The sequence below is a fragment of the Peromyscus eremicus genome, chromosome 4 (assembly GCF_949786415.1).
Source record: "Peromyscus eremicus chromosome 4, PerEre_H2_v1, whole genome shotgun sequence".
NCBI classification, from domain to species: domain Eukaryota; kingdom Metazoa; phylum Chordata; class Mammalia; order Rodentia; family Cricetidae; genus Peromyscus; species Peromyscus eremicus.
In genome coordinates, this window is record NC_081419.1 from 2,584,057 (window position 1) to 2,609,554 (window position 25,498).

At 46.1% G+C, this 25,498-nt stretch overlaps 1 protein-coding gene across 5 annotated transcripts in view; it reads left to right on the forward strand.

Moving 5' to 3' along the window:
- The window catches only part of Tsc1 (TSC complex subunit 1), a 48,893-nt gene that overhangs the window by 20,879 nt on the left and 2,516 nt on the right, over window positions 1-25,498 (forward strand). For 2 of the 5 annotated variants that reach the window (XM_059259899.1, XM_059259900.1), the window contains exons 6-22: window positions 857-1,001; window positions 2,271-2,425; window positions 2,800-2,873; window positions 9,198-9,272; window positions 10,589-10,764; window positions 11,735-11,850; window positions 12,170-12,281; window positions 12,580-12,698; window positions 15,204-15,273; window positions 15,587-15,691; window positions 15,926-16,484; window positions 17,921-17,964; window positions 18,697-18,863; window positions 19,937-20,119; window positions 21,333-21,443; window positions 22,049-22,171; window positions 25,259-25,446. In XM_059259899.1, the coding sequence (XP_059115882.1) occupies window positions 857-1,001; window positions 2,271-2,425; window positions 2,800-2,873; window positions 9,198-9,272; window positions 10,589-10,764; window positions 11,735-11,850; window positions 12,170-12,281; window positions 12,580-12,698; window positions 15,204-15,273; window positions 15,587-15,691; window positions 15,926-16,484; window positions 17,921-17,964; window positions 18,697-18,863; window positions 19,937-20,119; window positions 21,333-21,443; window positions 22,049-22,171; window positions 25,259-25,446 (2,522 nt within the window). The remainder of the gene's footprint in view (window positions 1-856; window positions 1,002-2,270; window positions 2,426-2,799; window positions 2,874-9,197; window positions 9,273-10,588; window positions 10,765-11,734; window positions 11,851-12,169; window positions 12,282-12,579; window positions 12,699-15,203; window positions 15,274-15,586; window positions 15,692-15,925; window positions 16,485-17,920; window positions 17,965-18,696; window positions 18,864-19,936; window positions 20,120-21,332; window positions 21,444-22,048; window positions 22,172-25,258; window positions 25,447-25,498) is intronic. The other 3 variants (XM_059259901.1, XM_059259902.1, XM_059259904.1) reach the window with 3 other exon arrangements.

Genomic DNA, 25,498 nt, shown 5'->3' on the forward strand with positions numbered 1-25,498 from the left:
GATGCATGCCTGGTACCCTTGGAGGCCAGAAAAGGGAATAGAACCCCCTAGAAATGGAGTTACAGACTTGGGAGCCACCAAGCTGGTTCTGGCAACTGAAATGGTTCCTCTAGAAGAGCAGTCTATGCTCTTAACCACTAAGCCATTTCTCCAGCTTCCCTGGTTTGGTGGTTTTGTTTTGTTTTGTTTTGTTTTGTTTTGTTTTGAGAAGGGTCTTGCCATGTAGTCCTAGGTGATCTAGATCTCACTATGGAACCAGGCTGGCTTTCAACTCGAGGCAATCTTCCTGCCTTAGCCTCCCAACTGTTAGAATTGCAGGTGTTAGCCACCATGTTTGGCTTGTAGTAGTCCTTTAAACAATAGAGAATTGGGCGGAGGGTGTGGCTTAGTGGTAGAGCTCTTGCCTAGCGTGCATAAGGCCCTGAGTTTAGTTCCCAGTACTAGTGAGAAAATGAACTAACTCTCAATGTGCAGTGTCCTTTAATCACTTGACAGAAAATTAACATCTTAGAAGTTTAGTTGGATGAGTGAGAATAGCAGTGTCCTGTGTTCTGTGTAAGCTGTCTCTTACACTTTCATCCAGGTGGCAGAATAGGGAATCTTGAGGCTTCCAGACTTGGGAGCTTCAAGCCAAGTTAAACCTATCGCTCAGATGAGGTGGTGGAATGTGGGAAATGGTCCTCCAGTATCCCCACAGTGGTGACAGGGCTTAGTGCTTCTGCTAAGTCTATTTCAGTGCTGTCCCTCAAATTCTTAGGGGTCAGGAAATGAGCACAAGAGGGTCTTCAGATCTGTGACCTCAGGATTTGGACCCTCATCCCAGTGCTGAGCCTGACGTCGCCCTTCCCTTCTGCAGATGGACACTGATGTTGTGGTCCTCACAACTGGTGTCTTGGTGTTGATCACCATGCTACCGATGATCCCGCAGTCAGGGAAGCAGCATCTTCTTGATTTTTTTGACATCTTTGGCCGTCTCTCATCATGGTGCCTGAAGAAACCAGGTACAGTTCCAGTGTCCTTGTCAGGCTTCACAAGGGAATGCTGTCCTTACTGTTAGCAACCATGTGTTGTAAGGGAAGGAAGGATGTATGGTATTCACTACATAGATGAGAAAATGTTTGGGTGCGCCCATTGTAGGGCACATAGGAAGCGGGGCTGGCGAGACACTGTCCTTATGCTGTTGGTCAGAAAGGATTGTCAGAGAAACTTAGGGGCAGGATGTACAACTTCCTGAATCTCATTAGTAAAACTGGATCACAGCTTCTACCTCTGGGTGCTGTACAACTGAGTTTACAAAATGCTTGTGTTCTTCTGTGCTGATGTGTGCAGCCACAGCTTCACGACTTCAGTTGTGAGAACCTATTGGTTGTGCATAGAGGAGGAGGAGACAGACTCCAGTGTCCTCATTGGGGCATGAGTGTCAAATGTATGGGGCTTTTCCCACATCAGATCATCTCGGCAGACAGTGCAGCTTCATCAGAGTGATTCAGAAGCTGTCAGCCTGTGAACTGCAGAATCTTCTGGTAGTCCTAGCATGAAATATTCATATTAGAAGATGAAATATGTATGGTCTGTGGGGGAGACTGCTTCAGCTTTCTGCACAAGGGCCATTGAGCACAAGCCTGGCCTGCCAGCCTGGCCATATCTTCTTGGGAGAAAGGGACAGATGCTTCTAGAAAGCTGGAATTTCTATAGGGTCTTGGTAAGGCCAAGTTAATGGAATTGTCCAAGCAACTTAAGCTAATTTCTACATTGTAGTGTTTCCTCTTTAATTATAAATCTGCACAGCTAAGATCCTATCTTGATTTTAAAAGTCTCTTACATGCTCATTCTATAAACCCTCACATGTTCATTATGCACCAAATTCTGTGTGGTACTAGGGGAGAAGGAGAGGAATAGCCTCCTTTTCAAGACACACATGCTGAATCAGGCAAAAATGTCACTGCAGATTGTAGGGAGAGTGACTGTGAGCCTGGGAAAGTGACACTGAGAGGAACCTAGTGTTGCAAGAGTGTTTGGAATCTTCCTTGTGGGGGTGGCTGGAGAGGAGGAGGAAGGCAGAGATGGGTAGATACTTCTAGGTCACACGAAGCAGATTGGAGTTTACCCAAAGGATTCACTCGTGGGTTTTAAACAAGGGCATATGGTATATCCAGATTTGCATCTGTCTTACCTTTCTGAAGCTTAGTAGGTGAGCTTCAGAGAGCTTCAGAAAGAAAGCATGCTGGTGTCCTCAAGTTCATGTCTGTACAACTGGTTTCCTTCCTTAGGCCATGTGACAGAAGTCTACCTTGTCCATCTCCATGCCAGTGTTTATGCCCTCTTTCATCGCCTTTATGGAATGTACCCTTGTAACTTCGTCTCCTTCCTGCGCTCTCACTATAGTATGAAGGAAAACGTGGAGACTTTTGAAGAAGTTGTCAAGGTGAGTTAAAAAACAACAGCTGCCAATCTACTTGATCTTTAGAGCTTCTTTCAGACAGGTACTTTTATAGCATTTGTATTATATGGCAGACAGGAAAATTTTGAGAAGAAATCCTTGACACCTCTACTTCAAACCAGGTAGCCACTAATTGTCTTTCTAATTCCCTAGTCAAGAGTTGCTATTCTGTGCATTTCATATACATGGGATTGTACGGTGTGTGCTCTTTTGTGATTGGCGTCTCACCGTATTTCAAGGTTCATCTGTATTGTAACATGTATCAGTACTTCATCCCTTTTTGTTGTCAAATAATGTTCCATCATGTGGATTTGCCACACAACTTCACACCTATAATTTGTCAACCCAAACTCTTCTAGCCAATGATGGAGCATGTGCGAATTCATCCGGAATTAGTGACTGGATCCAAGGACCATGAACTGGACCCTCGAAGGTACAGAAACTAAATTAGTGACAGAATTTTTGAGTCTCTTAGAGATTGAAAATATGATCTATGAATATCTGTGGGAATACAGATGTTCCACTTGCAGAATGGGCTGGAACTTTGCATCTAAAGAATACTCCTCAGGGAGAGCTACTGACTCCGTGAGCAGAGCAAAGGTGGTGGCAGCCAGTGCCTGTCCCCAGAAGCCCAGGAAGGCTTTCTTTTTGGTAACTTGAGTGGGTTGGGAGGTTAATTGGGTAGCTGAAAACTAGGAGATTACAGAAAGGCCAGATGTGGAGTAATGAGCCTACTTGGGTCCCTTTCTCCATGGGCATTGCCAAGTGCCTGACACCCCCATGGGCCCTGCAGGAATTCCCAGGTGTGTCCTGAGGAGCCACTGAACCTGCTGAGCTACATGAAGCACAGCTCCTTCTGCCTGTTAGGCAGATTTACGATTCCCAGTGAGGGGATGGAAGCTTTTTGGTGGAAACTGAGCCACAGGTATCAATCTCTGGGATCTTAAAAAGACTGGCTTACAGGGTCATGCCTCTTCTAGTCTCTTCTGTCATGCAGCCTCAGTAGTCAGCTTAAAGCAGTGTATAATAACACATAAGCATATAGTTAGCTCCAGCCTGAAAATCAGAACATTCCAGTGGTAGTTCTGCCTGAGAAGCTGCTCCTCCCTGCTCCCTGTCTCCCTCAGAGGCAGCTCTGCTTTGCCCTTATGTTCACTGTTTTCTCTGTAGTTTGCCATGCATGTGGCTTGTTTTGAGCGTTGATTGCTGTTAGATACAGGTTTGCAGAGGATGAGGGCAGGAGCATTGTCAGCGTTGGTTGGCCTGCTTCACCTTCTCTAAGAGTGCTTTCTGGGGAGTCATTGCACAAGGTGACAAGTGAGGCCTGGGAAGCACAGGCTGTATGTGTCTAGCAAAGCTTCTCGTGAGGGCTCTTGTCAGATGTGCTGTCCTGGCTGCTCCAGCATAGAGGTAGGTCTCTGCAAAATCCTGTGGAGTAAAATAAATGCAGATCTAGGGAGTGAGAGCTTCCTCAGTATGTAGTGAAGATGAGTTCTCTCAGGTCACTTGATGCTATCCCTTGACTAAAAGGATAGTGGGGATAGTAGGAGCCTTGGAGCTGTTTAGCAGCATGCTTGTCTTTCAGCAGCCCTGTTCTGAGCTGAACTGGCTGCTGTCTGAGACTCAGCTGTTGGCTTGCTCTCCTGAGCCGTTGCTTGGCCTCTTTCCTGGGCAGCGTCTCCCATTTCCTGTATTTTTTTGTCTTCTTTCTTGGTGTGTGTGTGTGTTGGTGGATGCACACACACATGCGTGTGCATGTGAAGGCCAGAGATGGATGTTAGGTGTCTTCCTTAGTCAATTCTTCTCTCCTTTATTTTTTGAGGCAGGGTCTTTCATTGAATCTGAAATTTACCATAGGCATACCTCACTGTGCTCTGTGTGTGTGTGTGTGTGTGTGTGTGTGTGTGTGTGTGTGTGTGTGAGAGAGAGAGAGAGAGAGAGAGAGAGAGAGAGAGAGAGAGAGAGAGAGAGAGAGAGATATGTGGGTTCCAGGGGTTGGACTGGGCCATTTCCCAGGCCCTCCCTCTGGTTGTGCTATGCTGCATCCTCTAGCATTTAGGAAGGATGCAGTTGACCTGGCCAGATGTGAATGCTGGGCTGAGAGTTAGTCTCCTCCAGTGACTGGAGGAAGAACCCATTGCCATTTTGCTGGTATATTTTCCTCTATGGGGGCTGGCAGATTATCTCTCTTTTAGACTGATAGTCTGAAATCTCCTTGTGATATACCTTGGTGTGGATCTGTTGTCGCTGTTCAACATATAAGCTTTTAGGTCTTAGGAGATTTTCTTTACTGTTTTGGGTGTGGCTTTCTCTCTTCTGGTTACCTGTCTTTCCTACACTCCAGTGGTGACATCAAAACCTGTTTTTCCTTTCTATCTTTTAGTCTGCTTCCTGCAGGCTTCCTTGTCATTGATGTTCAGCCTTCCCGCTTTAGTTATTCCCACTGTTAGGATTTTTGCCTGAATGTTCTCTTTAGTTCACAGAGTGCTTTTCTTTAGTCACCTATTTTCGTCTCGTAGATACGGTGTCTTTTTTTTATTTTCTCTGCATAGTCTATTTCTTCATTCACTTGTTTTGATTTGTGCTTTTTAAGTCTCTGAGGCTTTTTGCGAAGCTTAGTGATTCTCTTGTGCTTGGGTGAGAAGACAGGAAAACTACTTGTGAATGTGGGCATTTTATCTAGAGCATTTTTGTGTGGATCTGAGCTTCTGAGGGAGATACCAACACTGGGATTGTGTTCTTTAGCTGGTCAGATTTTTAGAAAATTCTTCTGATCTCCAGGCTGGTATGACCTGGCTGTTTCTGCAGAAGAGGTAGGTAAGGGAGGACTTGGTGGTTTGGGCATTTAGATTGTGTACTTTCTCATAACTTTCTTGCCTGAGATGCATTTATGCCCCCCATGTCTTCTGTTGAGGCTTTGTTCTGGCCTGACTTCACTTTCCTGGAGAGAATCCCCTTGCCAGGGAATAACCAGATTCCAGTAAGGAACAGAGCTGCTTTCTGGGAGCATAGAGTTCCCAGAAAGCCCCAGCTGCTTCAGAGTAGCTATCTCTAGATTCTTGCATCTCACCTCCAGTTCCAGCAGATCTGGATGCTGTGAGCTCTTGGGCTCCTAAGGGTTGTGCAGTATAAACCATCTGACTGGTGGCTTGAAGCTTTGGTTTAGGACTTTGCTTCTTGGGTTGGACATGCCAGTTATCACCTGTCTGCTGCTCTCCAGATTTAGACACTTGTGCTTTCTGCCGCCTTTTCCTCCCTGTGCTTCATATATGAAAACAGGTGTTTATTATAGATGGTGGAACTTTAGGAGATTGTACAGTTGGGTGAAAATGTTCAGTCAGCCATATTAGCTTGGGGGCCTTCCCTGTCAGCAGTACATAGCACCTCAGTGCCCAGAGTTGTGGACCATCTGGTGTTGGAAGGAAGATTTGTTTGCTGTGAGAGAGACAGTATGATAAGGAAGGGGAGCCAGGAAGAAACACTGACGGCAAAACCATAGAACAGGCAATTGTGCATGGTTGTGTGGGGGCAGGATGACACAGTAAAAGGCATTCTGACATAGTAAAGAGCTCTTGAAGTTAAAATGAACCCCCAAGTAAGCATTTCAGTAAAGGAACTAGATGTACAGCTAAGACTGGCCCATTTGAACAAAGGACAGAGGCAGATGATTGAGAACAGCTTTAGAATGGTGGGCAGAGCCCAATAGCCAATAAAACAAATTCTTAAAGGAGAAGAGGACACTTTGGTAGAAGAAAAACTTGTAAAAGAAATTTCCTGAAGTCGAAGCTTCTAGATTGAAGGAGTTTGTCTAGTGCACAGATCAGTCAATGTAAAGGAATGCTGCCCAGCCTCAACTTGGTGAGATTTCAAAATACTAGAATAAACCTTTCAGAAAATGGAAGGATAAAAACAGCCAGACACGTAATAAGAACTGGAAGTCAGAATAGTGCTAACTTCTCAACTCCTTCAAGAGGCTTTCAGGTTAGAGTTCTGTGGTGTGAGGCTCTTTTAGACAGGCCAGGAGTCAGAGTTATACCCCCCACACACACCCTAGCTAACCAAGGGAGAATGCTCTACCAGAATGAGTCCAAGAAGGTTGGGGCTTGATGTAGGTTCGTCAAAGAGGTGTCAGAGCAGTGGGCCGAGGACTGACGCAGCTCCAGAAGGGAGCTCAGCGGGATGAGGGGAGAGACAGTTGGCGTTAGTCCAGAGCAGCCAGGGTAGTTCAGTTAGCATTGGACGCGTCACAGACTGGGAGAAGGAGACAATGCCAGGCCATACCAAGTGAGAAACCGTGTCAGAACCCCTCAGCTCTGCTGTGATTGATGCTTACATAGTCTCAATAGTTGGTTAAGTCAATTTTGGAAAAAATGAAGAGTTAACTTGAGGAGGAGGGAAAGGATAGATAGCAGTGATCCTGGTCCTTAGAGCGAGTTAATAAATGAGAAGCGTAGAGTGTATTTGTTGGGCCTTAGAGAGTTGGGGAAGTAATTCAGCTAGCAGAGCTGGAGGCAGCAGCCAGAGTAGTTGTCAAAGAGAACAGTGTGAGGCGCCCTTAGCATGGCACTGACTTGTTGTTTCTCCCCATAGAGTCCAGTTAGGCCTCAACCTCTTAGTCTTCGTGTCTCTATCTTCTCTGGCCTTGGGACCATAGGCTGCAGGTACTATAAGCTACTGTATTTCAGCGGTTCTGAGATGCACAACACACATACATTTTCTGTAGGTCTGAGAGGAGGGTACCAAGTAAACAAGCGAGCAGCTGTTAAGATTGTAGTTTGCAGTTTCAGAGACATTAAAACAGAAATAGTCTATTTAAGCCTGCCGTGGTGGTGTACATCTTTACTCCCAGCACTGGGGAGGCAGAGGCAAGTAGGGCTGAGTTTGAGGCCAGCCTGGGCTACAGAGTGAGTTCCAGGACAGCCACGGCTACACAGAGAAACCCTGTCTCATAAGAACTAAGAACAAGATTTTTTAAAAAGTCTATTTAAGTATCAAGGAAATACAATGGAGTTTTGCTTGAACTAAAATAAAACATTTAGAACCAGTGAGATGGCTCAGTTGCTAAAGGGACCTGAAGCCACATAGTGGAAGAAGAGAACCAACCCCCGTAAGTTGTCCTCTGACCTCTTCAGGTACACTCTGCTACACACAAAAGGATTGTGAAGATACTTAACTGGATTCTTTCCCAGCATGTGCAGTACTCAGAGTTCAATCCCCAGCACTGCAAAAATAAGCAAAACATTTAATGTAGTCCTCTTTTATTTATGTTTACTTACTTATTGTGTGTGGCTGTTTGTATACACATGCACATGTACATGCATACATGCATGAATGCATGTGTGTGGAGGACAGGACAGCTTATTGGAGTAATTTTCTTCTACCTGTATGTAGGTTCAGGGTTTGAACTTGGGCAGCCAGGATTGGCCCTGATGTCTACCTGCTGAGTCATCCTGCCAGCCATATATTTCTTTTTTTTTTTTTTTTAAAGGAATCTTATTTCCTTTACTGAAATTAATTTTGTGCATATTGTGTCTTGACTCCTCATTTAATCACTTTCTAGTCATGCTGAGAGTTTGGAAAAAGGAGCTTCCCCACCCCCAACTCCATACACATGTCTATAGCAGCCAGTACCCAAGGGACAAAGCTTGAAATACTTGCCACTCAGGAAAGCTGCCTTGTGCTCTGGCCATGTGCCGCACACCCTCTCCTTTGTATTTAACACCACATTTTTTTTTAAAAATTTAAGCTTTATTTATTATGTATACAGTGTTCTCCTTACATGTATGCCTGCATGCCAGAAGAAGGTGCCAGATCTCATTATAGATGGTTGTGAGCCACCATGTGGTTGCTGGGAATTGAACTCAGATCCTCTGGAAGAGCAGCCAGTGCTCTTAATTTCTGAGCCATCTCTCCAGCCCAATACCACATTTTCAGCACATGAGAATGGACAGGCATTCCGTAAGTGTGTGTAGATAACATGTGTTATTAGAAGAACCCACACAATGCTTTTAGTGCTGTTGCCTTCCTCCTTGTAAACACGGACAGAGGACTGTTGGAGCCCATGTAGGTTTTCTTTACCCAGCAGGCCTGCATAGAGAGGATGATTGGACCACGGGCCTGAGTGCAGGAGTCTGAGATGGTCTGCACTTGGCTGTGCTGGGGGAGGTCTTTTGCTTCACCCCTTTGCATTCTTTTAAAAGCCCTTTGGCAGACACCGGGTCCGATGGATTAGGATCCAGGCCCTCCCGAGACTATCCTGTATTTTCTGTCTGTTTCTCTCCCCTTTATACTTCTATCTAATATTTCCTGCTGTTCCTGCTCAAGAGTACCCTGGGAAAAAATGGGGTGGGATGGACCTCTACAGAGGACAAGAGTCCTGTCAGAATGACCATGAACTTGGAGGCACAGACAGTAAAGCTGTGTGTCCTAAGAGCAAGTTGATGCTTGGGGAGTGTGCAGTTTAAGTGTTCTGTTGGTTTGGGGGCGTTTGTAGAACATTTGGCCGATCTAGAAGAGATAAAAGAAGAAACTAAGAGAGTGAAAATTGCCTGTAACTACAGGGTTTTGTAGTGCTGGAGATTTAACACTGGCCTTGCAGATGTTGGGCAAGCATCTATAACAGAGCTACAGCCCAGCCTTTAGTTTGTATGTATGTGGCGGAGGGGTGGGGGGGACATATATGTGGAGGTCAGAGGGCAACTTTTCAGGGGTCAGTTCTCTCTGTTTTGAGGCAGGGTCTCTGTTTCTGTCCCTGCAGTCCACTGGCACTGGAGCTTCTGCCTGATTCTCCTGTCTATAGCTGCCATCTTGCTGTAGGACTGCGGGGATTACAGTTGAGTGCCACCACATCTGGCTTTTTATGTGGGTACCAGGGATCAAACTCAGGTCTTTCAGGCTTACTTGAGGGGTAAATGCTTTTACCTGCTGCATTATTTCCCAGCCCCTCTAGTTCTTTGAATTTCAGTACTTAATACTATCAGTCTATTTGTGGGCACTTACCAGAACAGCCTTGCATTTTCTTCTCATTTAAGATAGTCTAAAGTGATGAGATGGCACATTGGTTTTAAGGTGTCTGTTGCTAAGCCTGATGACCTGTTCACTCCATACGACTCACGTGGTAGAAAGGAAGAACTGACTCCCACAAGCTGCCCTCCAATCTCCACATGTCTTGCTGTGGCATTCCCCTGCCCCCAAGTAAATACATAAAGTGAGAAAGAAATCTTTTAAAAAGAGATTATGTTCCAGTCAGGTGTATCCTAGCACTTGGAATTGCCACAAATTCAAGGACAGCCTTGGTTACAGAGTGAGTTTCAGGGGAGCCAGGATCACAGAGTAAGACCCTGAGTCAAAAATCATAAAATTGAAAACAAACAAACAAACAAAAAGATGGTGAGGGTCCTTCAGTATTTGAAAACATGATTTTTAAAATCAGTTTTAGTAATGTGTATGGTTTACATACAATAAAACTAGTCTTGTTAAGTTTTGACAACAGTTGTGTCCACAGTGAAAGTTTCCATGGCCTCTGGCAGCCACTGGTCTGTTGAAAGCTTGTTCTCCCAATGTTGTGCTGACCACTCTGCTGGAGGACAGTTCCCTTTGACTGGCCTTATTCCTGTCAAAGCCATGCTGTGGCTCAGCATTATCCCCTATGTTTCTGTAGGATTAATTGGAGGTATACGGGCCTGAGGCTCCCACTGCAGAAACTCTTTAACATGCTTTACATGTCCTTTGGTCTTAATTGGTTGCACAGTATTTATGGTCCAGGGATATGTTAGAAGAACCCAGAGGCTTTGGCTGGAGACCTCAGGTCAGCCCAGCTGCTTAGTGCTTTCAGCTCCTGCCATTCCCTGCTTCCCTTTGCTTCAAAGCACACATTCCCAGAGCTGTCTGTGTAGTCTAAGAGGCTAGTCTTCATCGTTGTTGGTGACATTTTTCCTTCATGAAACTATTTTAACTAGGGGAGGTGGTTTGTTAGATGGATGGCTAGTTTTTATACTAGTGCTATTCCTACCTGGGTTGGCATGGTTATGCCTCATGCTTTGCTAATCATAGCCCAGTGGCCGGCACTGAGTTGGGCTCTTGAGAATTTAACTGATGTGGTTAGGTGGATTAGTGCATGCCTTTCTTGACTTGTGTTGCCTTTTCTAGGTGGAAGACATTAGAAACTCACGATGTTGTAATAGAGTGTGCCAAAATCTCTCTGGACCCTACAGAAGCCTCGTATGAAGATGGCTATTCTGTGTCTCACCAGCTCTCTGTCTGCTTCTCTCACCGTTCAGCTGATGTCACCGCCAGCCCTTATGTGGACATACAGAATAGCTATGGTAAAAAGTAACTTTGGTCCTCTCTGTTTGCACCGTCATCTCAGGAAAGCATTGTTTTTATTTTTGCTCTCAGTGCTCTTCCTAGAGTAAGACTTCTTTTGCTACCTAAGGACTTCTCCCAGAATATTTTAAATTAGAATTTATCTCTATTTTATTTAAATAATTTTCTATCCTTAAAGCTTAACTATTCTCAGTCTCTCATCTAATAACATAACAGATCCCCAGACTAGTCTCAGCCCCTAATTCAGTGAGGTCCAAGTGCTTATGTCTGGTCCCTGTGTTATGAGGAACTCATCTTCCAGTGGGAACCCACAGACTATAGACTGACGTAGTCTGAGAGTCAGGATTCACAGCAGATCCTGGCTTTAGGTGGAATGGAGACTGCAGATCAGGCTGTCAGACATGGCAAGCCTTTTAAATTATCCTGTTGTATAACTAGAGTCAGACCTGTCTGATCTTTAACTTCCAAAGGGCATTTAAAGAATCTTTAAAGGCTGGATGTGGTGGTGCATACCTTTAATCCCAACACTCAAAAGACAGAGGCAGTGGATCTCTGAGTTCAAGGCCAGTCTAGTATTCTAGGGCACTGTATACAGTGAAGCCCTGTCTACAAACAAACAAACAAACAAACAACCCACAAGAATCTTTAAATGTTAGTTTAATCCCAAGGATGCCCAAGCCTCTAGGGATTTTGTTTATTTGTTTGTTTTTTGAGACAGGGCTTCTCTATGTAGTTCTGGCTGTCCTGGAACTCGCTCTGTAGACCAAGCTGGCCTTGAACTCACAGAGATCCACCTGCCTCTGCCTCCCGAGTGCTGGAATTTAAAACATGTGCCACGATCTGCCCAGCTACCCATAGTGATTTTAAATAGAGAATTGTGTGCTATCAGGTGATCTAGAGGATTGTGGTTGTTTATCAGAATGACTTGGCACCCCATACTCACCCCTGCCTCCTTCCCTTTCATTTCAGGGGGCGCTACTTCCACCCCTTCCTCCACCTCTCGGCTGATGTTGTTCAGTCCAGCTGGGCAGCTACCTCAGAGTCTGAGTTCCCCATCAACAAGGCTGTTACCTGAGCCGCTGCAAGTACGGTGCTACTCAGTGTGCCTTCCCTCTGCCTCCTGGTGAACTTGGCCATTGGTCAGGAGTTAGTATGTGGTGGGGAAATGGCACACTGTGAGTTTCAGGAGCGCCCTGTAAGAGCCCATGATAGGAGCAGAGAAAAGCCATTGTTGCCACGTGGGCACCTTGGAATCCAAACACTTGAAATGCAGCTTGTCTCGTGGTAAAGATTTCACAACATGCAGCTTATAGTTGAAAAGACTGCATCTAAACTGAATTGCCTAGAAATCTGTGCAGGACGCAGTGCTCACCTGCTCATGCTGATGTCCTTATTGATTTCTAGGCTACTCTCTGGAGCCCATCTGTGGTCTGTGGGATGACCACTCCTCCTACGTCTCCTGGAAATGTCCCACCTGATTTGTCACACCCCTACAGTAAAGCCTTTGGTACCACTGGTATGTGGGTCTTAGTTGGACTTGATTGGTTGGTTTGGGCCTGTGTTTTGTGACAGGAACTCATAGTGACATTGGGGGCCATTTGGCAGTAATAGACTTGTTTTGGAAACTCAATGTAAGTTTCTGGGCTTTTCAGAATGAGTGAAATAAAGAGATAGACAGATAGATGCTGAGGCTAATCTGGATTCCAGGAAATTGACTGAACAGCTGCATTTGTAGTGATAGCAGTGTTGGGGAAACAATGGCCTTTCTGATATTTGGCTCAGCCTTTCTATGGACTATCCTTGTCTCTGAGCAGGTGGAAAAGGAACTCCTTTGGGAACCCCAGCAACCTCTCCTCCACCAGCCCCACCCTGTCCTCCAGACGACTGTATGCATGGGCCAGCCTCGCAAGCCACAACCACACACCCCCGGAAGGTGAGTGGCAGGCCAGAGATACCAGTGTACATCTCGCCTTGTGAAGCCTAATTATGCCAAGTACCACCCTGACCCCAGATGGGATGGAACTGGATCATACTAACTGAAAATAGGTGCCACCGCTCTCATGGTATGACCTGCCAACCCCAAGACCCCAAAAGCCTTTCAGTCTCAGGGGGTTGGACCAACTTTCAAATCAACATTGACTGCTGTGTGCCCTTCCCATGACATTGACAGTACAGACAGTAGTGAGATGCTGACCCCTTAGCACAGACCAAGTTAGAGACCAGACTCTCAGCATACTTTTCAGCCTAGAAATAGGAAAGGGGAGGGAAAAGCATATTCTACACTAAGAGCAGAAGTGATGAGTTTTCATTAAATCTGGGCCTTGAAATTACATATATACCCTTAGGGAATGTAGCTGGGTATTGTGGCACACATTTGATCCAGGCTCCAGAGGCTGAGGCAGGAGGATTATGAGTTCAAGGCCAGTATAGATACAGTGAGACCTGTCTCAAAAGAGCAAGCAAATGAACACAATAAGAAGTGTTCTCAAAGCATGTTTTATTGCACACTGCAAGATGAGGGAGTCCTGCCTGTTTGAGTTGAAGCTGAACTAGCTGCTTCTTTTCTAGGAACATGATTTATCAGGAAGACAAGTGACTGACAGATGGTTTATTCAGGCCTGAATATTTAGCAGGAAATTTCTTTTTAATTGATTTTTTTTTTCAGATTCAGTACAGGCTAATGGATTTCATTATGACATTTTCATACTTACATGTACTTTGCTCACATTTTCTTCTTCCCCTACCTGTAACAGTTTCTTAAATGATGAGCCAAGTCTGTCACTTCAAGGTAAACAGCTGACAGTAATTTATAGCCAATAGTAAAATCCAACTTGCAAGTGAAAATAGGTCATTAAAAAGCTTGTGTCTGCCGGGCGGTGGTGGCGCACGCCTTTAATCCCGGCACTCGGGAGGCAGAGCCAGGTGGATCTCTGTGAGTTCGAGGCCAGCCTGGGCTACCAAGTGAGTTCCAGGAAAGGCGCAAAACTACACAGAGAAATCCTGCCTCGAAAAAACCAACAAAACAAAACAAAAAAAGCTTGTGCCTAGGGCCTGGCATGGTGATGCATGCCTTTAGCTACAGCACTTGGGAGGCAGAAGGAGGTGGATCTCTGTGAGTTTGAGGCCAGCCTGGTCTACGTATCAGGCTCTAGGTTATCCAGTGTTACATAGATCCTGTCTACAAACCAACAAACAACCTGGCCAGTCATGGTGGAGCACACCTTTAATCCCAGTACTCGGGAGGAAGAGACAGGTGGATCTCTATCAGCCTGGTTTACATAGTTCCAGGATAGCCAGGGCTACTCAGGGAAATAGTGTCTCCAAAAACAAAAATCTTGTACCTGCCATCAGTGCTGATTATTCAAGCACTGAAGATCTGAGCTCAGGTCCCAGTACCCATGTAAAAAGCCAAGTGTTGCTAAGTAAGCCTGTGTCCCCAAGCCCTGCTGTTAAAGGCAGGATCACTGGGGCTTGTTGGCTACCATCTCAGCTCAGTGAGAGACCCTGTCTCAAGAGAATATAGCAGAGAGTGATAACACAGGACACTCACATCTTCCTCTGACCTCTGTGAGCACCCGCACATATGCATGTGCGCACAAAGAAGAAATACACAGTATGAAGAGTGTGGTTTCAGTTTCCACACTGTAACTATGTTTAGAAACCATAAGATGTAATATACATTTTATTTTTACATATCTGTAAGGACCTCAATTTTCTTATATTTCAGACAAAGTAACACACAGAAGCATATCGAGAGTAGAATGTAGGCAAATTGAACTGGTTTTCATTAAACAAAATTATTAAAAGAGATTGTAAAAATGTAGCAGTTCTAAGTAATAATTGTCTTAGAAAATGCAGTTTTTTTCATAAAAGTATGCTGTATGCATTAACATGAAATTGGTGTATTTTTAAGTTAATAAATTTCCTGTAATTTGTATTTTAATTTCAGATTAAACATTTTTGGTAAATTTAACCACACAGATAAAAGAGGCTCCTAAGACTGACACGCTTGCATGCACATAGATAGATAGATAGATAGATAGATAGATAGATAGATAGATAGATAGACAGACACATACATACATACATACATACATACATAGATGGGTAATTATTTTATGTGTATGAGTGTTGTGTGCCTGGTGCCCACAGAAGCCAGAAGTCAGAAGAAGGCATCAGACACTTATATATAATTCAGGGAGTAGAGTTATAGATGGTTGTGAGCTATCATGTGGGTTCTGGGGATTGAACTTGGGTCCTCTGAAAGAGGAGCCAGTACTCTTAACCACTGAGCCATTCTTCCAGCTTCAATTTTTTACATTTTGTAAGATTCTGAAGGGATTTTGAAGTCAACCAGTTCACTGGACTAACCTTTAAACTCCATTACTGTGGGCCACAGAACATGCCCAGCATTTTCACTGTGTGCTTCCATTTTCAGGAAGAAAGAACAGATTCCTCAAGGCCTTCCCTGCAGAGACAGCAGTATCTCCTGAATGACCGAGGACTAGGTAAACCCCCTGGGTAATGATGGACCTAGCTTGTCTCTTTGTATTGAACTCTATAGTTTCAAAGCTAAGCTAGATAGAAGAAGGGTGCTCTGGAGTAGCACTGATGCCGACTCCTGGACACACGCAACAATGCCATTTTTGTGGGGTTGGGTTTGAAACCTTTGTAAATGATGTGTAAGTTCTCTATCTTGTGTAGTGGTCCCAACTTTGTCTGCTCATCTGGAAGAAGTGTTGTGCATGTGTGTGCAGTGTGGCAGCTTTGTGCTTGTAAGAGTCAGTCAGTTTGACCTGAGTTGTCTCTGTCTCTCTGCAGAGGACCCACCTGCAAGCAAAGGTTCCGTTACTCTGGGGAATCTGTCAGAATTCCTAGGTGACTTGGCTTCTGAGGAAGACAGTATTGAGAAAGATAAGGAAGAAGGTAATATGTGTGGGTTGCTACAGGTGATGAAAGTGTCCCACTTCTGTCTCAGAACTGGGCTCTAGAGTCATAACTCACGAGCTTGCTAGGCTTTCTGTGTTGGGGTGAAAAGTGATGTTCTAGCATTTCCAGGGAAAGGATTGCCTGCTTTAATTCCCCTGTAGTACACAAACCCAAGCCCATTTGCCTGGTTGAGTGTTTACAGATCCCCTTGTTTCCCTACCCTCATTTCAGCTGCGATATCTAAAGAGCTTTCTGAGATCACCACTGCAGAGGCGGATCCTGTAGTTCCTCGAGGGGGCTTTGACTCTCCCTTCTACCGAGACAGTCTCTCTGGTTCTCAGCGGAAGACTCATTCGACAGCCTCTGGGACTCAGGGCTCCAGCATGAACCCTGAGCCTTTGCACTCCTCCCTGGACAAGCATGGGCCTGACACACCAAAGCAAGCCTTTACCCCTATAGACCCACCCTCTGGCAGCGCTGATGCCAGCCCCGCTGGGGACAGGGATCGCCAGACTTCTCTGGAAACCAGTATCCTCACTCCTAGCCCTTGCAAAATTCCACCTCAGAGGGGAGTGAGCTTTGGAAGTGGGCAGCCTCCCCCTTATGATCATCTCTTTGAGGTGGCCTTGCCAAAGACTGCCTGTCACTTTGTCAGCAAGAAGACTGAGGAGCTGTTGAAGAAAGTGAAAGGAAACTCTGAGGAAGACTGTGTGCCCTCTACCTCCCCAATGGAAGTACTGGACAGACTGATAGAGCAGGGAGCAGACGCGCACAGCAAGGAGCTGAGCAAGTAAGCCTGGGCCCTGTTGTTGTTTCTAGACAGCACAGGACCACGAGGACAGAGCAGGACTACCCCTTTACCTGAGGCAGTTGGTTCTCTTACGTTTTCTTAGATGTCTTTCTATTCTGTTGCTTTTCCATGTCTAGAGCATGGGCACTTGTGCCTGGATGATCTGTGAGATAGACAGTGTCCATTTGTAAATAAATCTCCAGTACAGGTCATTTTGTGCCTCTGCTCTGTGTGGATGCTCCAGTGGGTGTTTGCACATTTGTTCTCTGGAAAGCAGACATTAAAAATGAGGTTGTAATAGCTCAGAGTTAAGTAATCCTGATTTCAGAATATCCTCCAGTTAGAGGTTTCTGTTTTCTCTTATAGTGTTGGTAAAAGATGAGATTATCAGTGTTCTCTACAGGTTCAGGTGGATGGATGCTCCACAGAGCCCATGGGCTGCTTAAAAGTTGAGGCAGCTTTCAGTCTTTTTTTTTTTTTTTTTTTTTTTTTAAACCCTGTCAGAGGATTCCAGAGAAAGAGAAAGAATTAACCGGCTAAGTTGGGTTTGACCCTTTTCCCAAGTTCTTGGGAAATGTTAGTTTAATCTTTTGTCGGTTTGTTTTGAGACAGGATCTTACTATGTAGCCCAGGCTAGTCTGGAATTTATGATCTTCCTACCATAGTCTTCCAAGAGCTGAGATTATAAGGGTGTACCCCACACCTGGCTAGTTTTTACCTTTCTTCTATCTAATACTCTAAGGTGGAATTTGACAAGAATTGTAATGTTTAAAACTCCACTTAGAAAATGAAATTTTGTGTATTAGAGTCAGATAAATGACTTGCATTTATCTTAACAGGGTGACAGTAGCTTGTCCAAGGAGAGTGACTCTGTGTGTCTGCATGGAGAGGGGAGGGAGTAGGACTCCATGTTTTCCAGCAAAGGGTGGTTGGACCAGCAGATCCTGTGGCATAGCCACTAAGCCAAGGAGCTCAGTGCTAAGGCTGAGATTTAGTTATATGCAGTGGACTGCCTATCCATTCCCAGCCACCAAAACTCCCTTCCAGCTCAGCTGTAGACTTGGAGTATGAAAGTTCTAAGTCACTGCAGGTTCTGACTGCAAGAATGTGAGCTAACCTTGCTACAGCTAAAAGTCCATATTTTCTGCTGAGGATGTAGCTCAGTTGGTAGAGTGCTTGCCTAGCATTCATAAAGCCCTTCATTTGATGACCAACACCATATCAAATGTGGCATGGTGGCCCATGCCTGCAGTCCCAGCACTTGGGAGATGGAGGCAGGAGAATCAGAAGTTCAACATCATCCTTGGCTTACATAGCAAGTTCAAAGCCAGCCTGGGTTGCATGAGACTTTCTCAAAACACTATCACCAACAACAAAAAGTCCAGATTCATGTTTTCTGGGTCAGATCAGTAACTTACTATAAAATCTTTTCCTAGGTTGTCCTTACCCAGCAAATCTGTTGACTGGACCCACTTTGGAGGTAAAGTTGTTGCTTCAGCACACATCCAGCCCCACTCATCCTTTTTCTGTCTCTGAAGGGTGCCCTCAGGAAGGGCTCCCTTTGGCTCCTGTTCCCCAAGTGTTGCAGAGTCAGTGCTTCTTGTTTTTAAGGAGTGGCAAGGACTGTGAACTTGGAAGTTCAGTGAGAAAGTAAGCAAGCACCAGGTTTCCTAGAGAAGGTCTACTTGGTAGGAATGTGCTAGGAAGTCTCCCTGGGAAGCACAGCAGTGAGGGACCTGTGGCCAGAAATAACTCCATGATCAGGTTTCCTGCCTCAGGAGCCCTCCTTTGATACCACATTTGGATGCTTTACAGGGAAGACAAGTAGAAGATTCTTCCATCTCTTAAGAATGGCGGTGCTGGGAACACTGATTGGGTAGTGTCAGAATTGTGTGTACACAGGTGTGGAGACAGGGTCTCTCACTGGCCTAGAGCTTGCTAATGTACCAAGGCTGGCTGGCTAGTAAGCCCCAAGGTCTGCCTGTCTTTGCTTCCCCAGTGCTGGCATTAGGGGCACACACACTACCATGCCTAACTCTTTTCCATGGGTTTGGATACCACCCCAGGCCCATGCCTGCACAGCAAGCACTTCATGGACTGAGCTCTCTCCAAGACCCCGAGAACTATGTTTCTTAGTGAGGCGCCTGGGAGGCCCTTGTTGAATATGTGTGTAAAAGGCCTTTCTGCCACCTTCCCTCTGCTTTAAAATCAGGCTCTCCTCCCTCAGATGAGATCCGCACTCTCCGAGACCAGTTGCTTCTCCTGCACAATCAGCTGCTGTATGAGAGGTTCAAGCGGCAGCAGCATGCCCTCAGGAACAGAAGGCTCCTGCGCAAGGTGATCAGAGCAGCGGCCCTGGAGGAGCACAACGCCGCAATGGTGAGCAGGCGCAGGGGAGCAGCTGCCAAATAAGGACAGCCTTTGTTAGTCCCAGCTCTGCTCTAATGGCTAAGGGCAAGCCACTTAGCCTGTGAGGTAGAGCTGTGCCCAGCTGGATCTTAGAACTCCTCTTAAGCTCTCACGAACCATGAGAACAAGTGACTTTTTGTGACCACTTGGCATTGGCCATGAATGTGAAGGTCCAGTGTAATTTTGTTTTTCCTGCTGGTAAGCTGTTTCATGGCACAGAACTGAAGGTGTTTGATGTCATGGGTGTAAAGTCAACCAGGCCTCTACTTTGAATGGTGGATTTTACCTTAAGCCTTTTAGGGTTTTGTTTGTTTTTGAGGGTTTTTTTTTTGCAGGGGGAGGGGAGGGTCGGGGGGATTGTTTGAGATAGGGTCTCTATATAGTCCTGGAACTGAAACTCACTATATAGATCAGGCTGGCCTCAAACTCACAGAGATCCTCCTGCCTGGGCCTCCTGAGTGCTGGGGTTAAAGGCGTAAGCCACCACATCTGGCTTACCTTAAGCCTTTTGATGCTTCTTTACCCATTCTGTAGACAACAAATGAGCATTCGTTCTGTGCCTGGTACACTGGGTGACAGTCAGGGCCCAGCATTTTTGAGGACTAAAGCACTGTATATCCAGGGTCTTTCTCAGTTGTCAGCTAGGACTTCAGCAAGTATCAGAAGCATGGTGGGGTTTGTTTTTTGTTGCTGTTTGTTTTTCAAGACAAGGTTTCTCTGTGTAGTTTTGGTGCCTGTCCTGGATCTCACTCTGTAGCCCAGGCTGGCCTCAAACTCAGAGATCTGCCTGGCTCTGCCTCCCGAGTGTTGAGATTAAAGGCGTGCGCCATTGCCGCCCGGCTGCATGGTGTTTCTTAAGGAATGTTCCATGTGTTCATGTAGAATTTGGAAAAGTTTTAACAGTAGAGAGGCACCAGGCCCGTAAATGTATGATTAAAATTCCAGGGCAGTGTGTGACTGTCAATGTTGGTGACATGTTAAGCTTGAGTGTCACTGTCTATATTGAGTGGCACCTAAAATGATGGTATCTCTGTCTTTGCTAGAAAGATCAGTTGAAGTTACAAGAGAAAGACATCCAGTTGTGGAAGGTGAGTCTGCAGAAAGAACAAGCCCGATACAGTCAGCTTCAAGAACAGCATGACACCATGGTGACCCAGCTGCACAGCCAGATCAGGCAGCTGCAGCATGACCGGGAAGAATTCTACAACCAGAGCCAGGAGTTACAGGTATCAGCTACTGCCCAGGCGGGGAGAGGAGAAAGCATGGCATCAGCTGGGGCCTGTCACCTTGTTTAGCTTGCTCTCTAAAATGACAAGTGTATTTCGTGTTGGATAGAAGTTCCCCAGCTCTCTTGATTCCTTGTTCCCAGTACCCTGGAGCCAAAAGGAGCCACTTAATGTTCCTCTCAGCCAATGGTTCTTAACCTGTGGGTCATAACTGTTGGAAACCACTTATTTCCAATTTCTTAAGAAACACTCAGTAGCAAAATTACAGTTATGACATAACAATGAAAATAAATTTATGGCTGGTGATTCCTAAGACCACCAGAAATCTGTTTCCCGATGGTCGTGCCCACAGGTTGAGAACTGCTGCCCCGGGGTTCCTAAGACCATCAGAAATCTATTTCCCTGCCAGGTGGTGGTAGTGCACGCCTTTCATCCCAGCACTCGGGAGGCAGAACCAGGCGGATCTCTGTGAGTTCAAGGCCAGCCTGATCTACAGAGCGAGATCCAGGACAGGCTCCAAAACTACACAGAGAAACCCTGTCTCGAAAAACCAAAAAGCAAAAAAAATCCCAGAAATCTGTTTCCCAATGGTCGTGCCCACAGGTTGAAAACTGCTGCTCTAAACAGGTTTGAACAGTCAGGGAGGTTGATTCCTCCTGACATAGTAGCTGTTTGGAAACAACACACCTACATTTAAAATGGTTTAAAATTCACTCTTAAATAGGCATGATTGCTAAGGTCATATGTTGGCCCCACACAGTGTTTTGGCCTTGGAATCAGTAGACAGTGACACCCTCATTTCCTTTCTGTTTTCTCATAAACCACCAAAAGCCCAGCTTTGCCAGGATGTGGCATTATCCACAAGCCCGTGGCACTGCTCTACCAACTAATTGGTAGTTCCCATGATGTCCCACAGATGTCACTGTAGGCACCTCAAAAAGTGAAAAGTTTGGGCCACATTTTTTTGTGGCTGCCTGATCTGAGACATGCTGTTTGGGAGCTGTAAGGATCAGATCTTTGGGTTTTTTCCCCATTTTTTTTTTTTTTTTTTTTTTTTTACCCTTATCTTAAGTAGTAAGAGACTTGGAATCTCTCCTTTAAAATTGAGAAGTCCAATACTGATGGACAAGAGAGCAGTTGAGGAGCCGAGCATCCCCAGCTCTGCCTTGCCCATAGGTGCTCTTGTCACCTCACGGACAACTCTCTTTGGTAGACAAAGCTGGAGGACTGCAGGAACATGATTGCAGAGCTTCGGGTAGAGCTGAAGAAGGCCAACAACAAGGTGTGCCACACTGAGCTGCTGCTGAGCCAGGTTTCTCAGAAGGTAAGATGAGACCCCCACCTGCTGGCTCTTGCTTCAGAAAGACAGATAGATTACTTGAGTGTCTGTGTTGGCACTCCAGCAGAGAACAGTTCTACACAGGAAACATTTGGCAATGTCTGAGACATTGGTGCTTCTAGCAGTGAGTGGGTAGGGGGCATGGGTACTGTCAGATGCAGTATACCCTCCAGTGCAGACAGCCCTCACAACAAAAGTACCTGCTGAGCTGGAGCCAGGCACATCCCCTGGAGCCCTTTTTTAATACCTTGCTTATGAAGTGTCAACAGTTTGTTAAGGCTTTTGAGCTGTGACTCCCCATAGGGATTCAATGAAATCTATGTGAGTTCATTGGGGCTGTGTCCCATAGCTGCATCTGCTCCAGTGTTCTTGGGCTAGCTGCAGTGAAATACAGCCATGTTGCTTCTATGCAGAGCACAACCCAAGTGTGTTTCTGCTGCCCTTGGTGCTTTCTTCTCCACTAGCCCTGGCCTCAGTGGGAATGGTTTATTCTGCCCTGCATTGCACTGTGCTCCTCCATAGTCACTGTCACTGTCCGTTGGCTACTTTTGCCATGCTGAACTTGCACTTTCTCACTTCCGTCTGGACAGCTCTCCAATAGTGAGTCGGTGCAGCAGCAGATGGAGTTCTTGAATAGGCAGCTCCTGGTGCTCGGGGAGGTCAATGAGCTGTACTTGGAGCAGCTGCAGAGCAAGCATCCTGACACCACCAAGGTATGTGGCGAGGGCACTGAGAGGCACAAAACTGTACTGCCTGGCCCTGTGTTCTGCAGAGCAGCCAGACCCAGCCACACAGCACTGTCCAACCATTGGAGAGCATGCAGCAGGCATGTGCCCTTGTGGGGCTGCTTTGCAGGGAGTCCAGAGTACATTTGTCAGGTACCGTTCTCTTCGCTGTGACAAAACTCCTGAAAAAGCAACAGAAGCAAGGAAAGGTTTATTGGCTCCCAGTTTGAGGGTCTAGTCCATCTTGGCAGGAAAGCATGGTGGCAGCAGTGTGAGGCATCTGGTCACATTGTGTCCACAGTCAAGAAGCAGAGAGAGATTGGTGCTCATCTCACTTCCTCCTTTTTATTCATTCTGGGACCCTGGCCTATGGGATGGTGCTGCCCATATTTATTAATTGGTCCTACCACTTCAGTCAACTTAGTCTAGATTAGTCTCTTCCAGAGAGGCCCAGAGGTTTGTTGCCATAGTGATTCATATCATATCCCTGAGTCACCAACATTGGCCTTCACACAGTGAAAGCATGAGATGTGACTGCAGGAGGGAGGGGAAAGATGGGGGCAGCCAACTCTGCCTAGCACACCTAGGGTGTGTGGGGGCTGCTGTGCCCCAGCACCCATGCTGCTTTGTTTCCTTTTCTTGTGACTCTGGTCCTGCCAATCGATGTTCATTCAGTCCTGGTATCAGCATCAAGGCCAGTTAGTGTTTGCCAGTGTGCTGAGACAGGTGTCCACGTCACTATACAGTTCACTTTGGGCGGTGTTAGTGAAGGAGCTGGGTTGGAATTTCAAGAGTGTACTCTGATGTTCTGATACTGCTCCTCCGTCAAGTGACCTTAGCACCCTTGGGTCAAGGCTCTATGAAATGTCATCTGTGGTCTCCAAGTGGACAGTGTTCTGAGAACTGAAGAGACATAACTCATGGTAGAGTTGCTTCTTACTTTTTAGCTCTACATCCTCCGGTTCTGACTCTGGAGAATGTCAAAGGTGAAACTGTCTCCAACAATGAATTACTCTGGATGCAGAATAGTTTCAAGAGAATGTGGGGATCAGACCCAAGGACCTACCACTAAAGAGCTTGCTGAGGCATATTGTTTTTTGATAGGGTCTGCCTATGTTGCCTTGGCTGCCCTGAAACACTCTATATAGACCAGGCTAGCCTTGAACTCACAGAGATCCATTTATCTCTCCCTCCCATGTACTAGTATTAAAGATGTTGCCACCATGCTGCTGCTGAAACAACTTTTTGATTGCCTCCAGAGAGATGACGCATAGCTGGACTGGCTTCTGTTACTTGGACTCTTGAGACTGGCAGCAGCCATGTTCCTCTCCTGGGAGCTGTTTCACAGTTATGAATTGGGAAGCCTGCTTGTTAGGCAGGATGCTGTCTGTTATACATCATGAAACAAAATGAACAATCTTGCTTAACAATACAGTTTTATTGCTGCAATTGACAAATTTCCTGAGACAGGTGAATTCCTTGGTCAAGGTGGCAGTTTGGGGCCAGCATAAGGAAGCCAGGCTCTTTGTATGAACTCTTCTTCCTCCTGCCATCTTAGCCTGTTAGCCCTGTCCTCCAGCTAGCCACACTGGTGTGCCAAGTGCCCCAAGTTCAGCCCTCACAGGCCAACCACATGGTGTTCCCAGGAAGAGGCGAGTATCCCCTCCTACAGGTGGGTGTCTCTCAGTGAGAACAACCTTTCTTAGAACCTTCTGCATGCCTCTGGCCCTATTTTCCTTTCTGTTTGTTCCTAGCCTGTGAGGGCCTTGAGCAGGCCAAGATCTGCCCCTTGGTGGGCGTCTGGGTCACTGTTCTTCAGGCCCATGGGGGAGGTGCAGGTATCTAACAGGCTGTGAGGGTTACTGAGATGCCCAGGGCTTGCTGTTTAATTCCTTGTGTGAGTATCTATAAGTAAGTGCAGATGTCCCTGTTGCTGTGCAGGGATGATGGTTCTAGGGCCCTGCAAGTCTCCAGATGGTTAGTTCCTCATAAGAGTCCTCCCATGTACTGTACGCATCTCCAGGTCACATGTGCATGGCTAATGTAAGGTAAACACTGTGTAAGCCGCTGGAAAACTGTATTGTTCAAGGAGAATGACAAGAACCCAGCATGGCACACTCGGTGCACACAGTGAACATGGAGAATCCCGGCTGCTGGGCCTTGTGGTGGAGGGTGACTGCTGCCTCTGGTACAGAAGTCAGCTGTGCTGTTACCTGGAGCTGTTCAACACAGCTGGAATGGCCATGTTGTCAGCCATTTCTGCCTTCTGCATTCTGGAAACGTCTGATTTACTGGTCAGCTGCGTTGAGGCTTGGTGCCTTCCAGAAAGGTTACCTCCTTGTAACCTTGTAACTTAACTATTTAGGATCTTTTTGAAAAACTTATATGGTGTCGAGCGTGTGTGTGTGTGTGTGTGTGTGTGTGTGTGTGTGTGTGTGTGTGTGTAAAACACACAGTAACAATTGCTAGGAAAGCCTCTTTTCCACCTTTTGGGGGCACATCAGTCTACACTTACTTTGGATTTGCCGATGCGGGCAGGCCGCCTGTGTGACTTGACTGACAAACTTAGGCAGGTACCCGCCCTGAAAACGGTGCTTCTCCTGAGCAGACATATTCTCTTTGTGTTGCCGTCTCAGCTGCTGGTAGAGGAGGAAGGGTAAAAAGGCAGATGGCCAGTGCCATTAACCTGTGCAGAGTGGCTTATTTGGTGCATGTGACAAGCATGATCCTGTGGGTGATGGTCCACTTCTGTGCCTTTTTACTGGTACAGTATGCACCCTGCAAACAGAGGAAATGTATGTTTTCTCTCACAGAGCCCTGACATTAGTTCTAAGGGAACTCATGGTTCTTGGCTTTTGTAAGCAGATTGTGGTGACTGTTGTGCAACATGACTTTCCATGTTTCAGATGGTTTTCTTAAGGATAGATATCAAAAATGCCCAGCCAGCCTACTTAGCAGGAAGTCAGCCTCACTCGGTTGAGTCAGGACACTGAGTGCCTCTCAGTGTTGAGGACATTTCTTGTTGAGTTCCATTGCACAGTCATCTGTAAGTACTGACTCCAGACCTTCTTGTAGGAAGTAGAAATGATGAAAACTGCTTATCGGAAAGAACTAGAAAAGAACAGAAGCCACCTTCTCCAGCAGAACCAGAGGCTGGATGCCTCACAGAGGCGAGTGTTGGAACTGGAATCTCTTCTAGCCAAGAAAGACCACCTTCTCCTAGAACAGAAGAAATACCTTGAGGATGTCAAGAGCCAGGCGAGGTGACTCACAGGAAAAGTAGGGGTGGGGTAGGGGTGAGGCCCCTCCCATGTT